Here is a 1392-nt window from a genome sequence, read left to right on the forward strand (position 1 = left end):
ATGGATAACTTCAGTCTATGGGGTGCTGCGATCGTCGTAAAATCGCCTGCTGTGCGCAATGCCACCGAAGCAGAGTACGAGCAATCCACGACCAACGTCCCCATCCATTATGTTGAAGCCAAAAAAAATGTCGCGCAAAGCCCAACCGCGGAGAACCGTGAGCGACTAAGCATTCTCGAGTATGGGTACAAGATCCAAGACATCTATACAAAGGGTAAAGCCATCTTTTCTTCCATGACGAACAAGGGATATCACAAATATGCGTACAGCAGGCCGGTCGACTGCTACGACCCCCAAAAGGCCATCGAGGACCCTACCTTGATCGTGTGCTACTTAACCAGCATTGTTGGTTTTTTTGCTACTTAACCCGCATTGTTGGTTTTTGGCGGACTTCTTCCACCAAATCATCCGCTGTGGAGCAAGTTTGACGACAAAACACTCTCCATTGCTGACTACAAGAAGCTCAAAGCCACGTACGGAGAGGAGATGAGGAAAGAGGCGGCAAAGCTCCTTGTTGCTGTCCGAAAAGGAGAACGCGTGCCCATCAGGACCCGTATCTTCCTCTTCGACGATTCCGTCACCGTCGACGACTTTGTGATGAATAAGACCTAGCAGTACGTCACCTTGCGAACAACTCGGAAGCACACGTTTCGCAACGGGGTATCTCGTCACCAGTTCTTCACTCTGCCTGGCTTCTCCAACCAGCTTCTTTTCGTGAACTGTGGCGAGGGAGAGTCCGAGGTTCCTTTCTTCGGCCCCATTAACAACCGCGTCGCATCTCCAGCGATTCAATTGGCTCAAGAGCACATTGTTCTCTTCGATAGATCAGAAAAGGCAACCAAGCGGGTGGGGGAGGACCTCTTCGCGTTTCGGTGCGTTCAGGAGCTTCTTCAAAAAGCCCTGGAGGCGAAGTGAGAGGATATCAAGCCCCAAGAGAAATCCGAGTTTATTGATAGGATCTTCCCGCACCTCTCGTGGGGGTTATATACACGTCTGAACCCAATCTTCCTCGGCGAGAATAGCATCACTAGCCTCTGGATCGACGAAGTCATGGTTGCCCAGCTTGCAAGGCCGAATGCCCTTGCTGCCAGTCAGAACCTCTACGAAATAGTGGAGGAAGAGCAATAGGCAACCAAGAGTTTGGTGGACAAGAAGTTGGAAGAATACAAGGCGATCCTATTTCCGTATTTGAAGACAATTCGCATGCGAGAGCTTGCGACACATCAGGACGATCTCTGGAAGCAAGACCAGAAGTTGGAGGAAATTCAGCAACGAATCGATCTAATCAAAAAGGTGGAGAAGCTCACAACCGGGGAAAAGAAGGCGCTGGAGAAGAAGCTGCTAGAGAACGAGGAGAAGCTATTGAGCAGACTGGGATTGAGCGAACAATGA

At 50.2% G+C, this 1392-nt stretch overlaps 1 protein-coding gene across 1 annotated transcript; it reads left to right on the plus strand.

Moving 5' to 3' along the window:
• On the plus strand, window positions 1-1392 carry TrAFT101_000021 (uncharacterized protein; the record flags this gene model as incomplete). The annotated part of the gene is made up of 5 exons (XM_066125887.1): window positions 1-345; window positions 424-594; window positions 643-911; window positions 957-1090; window positions 1163-1392. 5 exons carry the CDS (start codon window positions 1-3, stop codon window positions 1390-1392), a joined length of 1149 nt encoding a protein of 382 aa, XP_065981984.1.

The sequence above is a fragment of the Trichoderma asperellum genome, chromosome 1, assembly GCF_020647865.1.
Source record: "Trichoderma asperellum chromosome 1, complete sequence".
Lineage (NCBI taxonomy): Eukaryota > Fungi > Ascomycota > Sordariomycetes > Hypocreales > Hypocreaceae > Trichoderma > Trichoderma asperellum.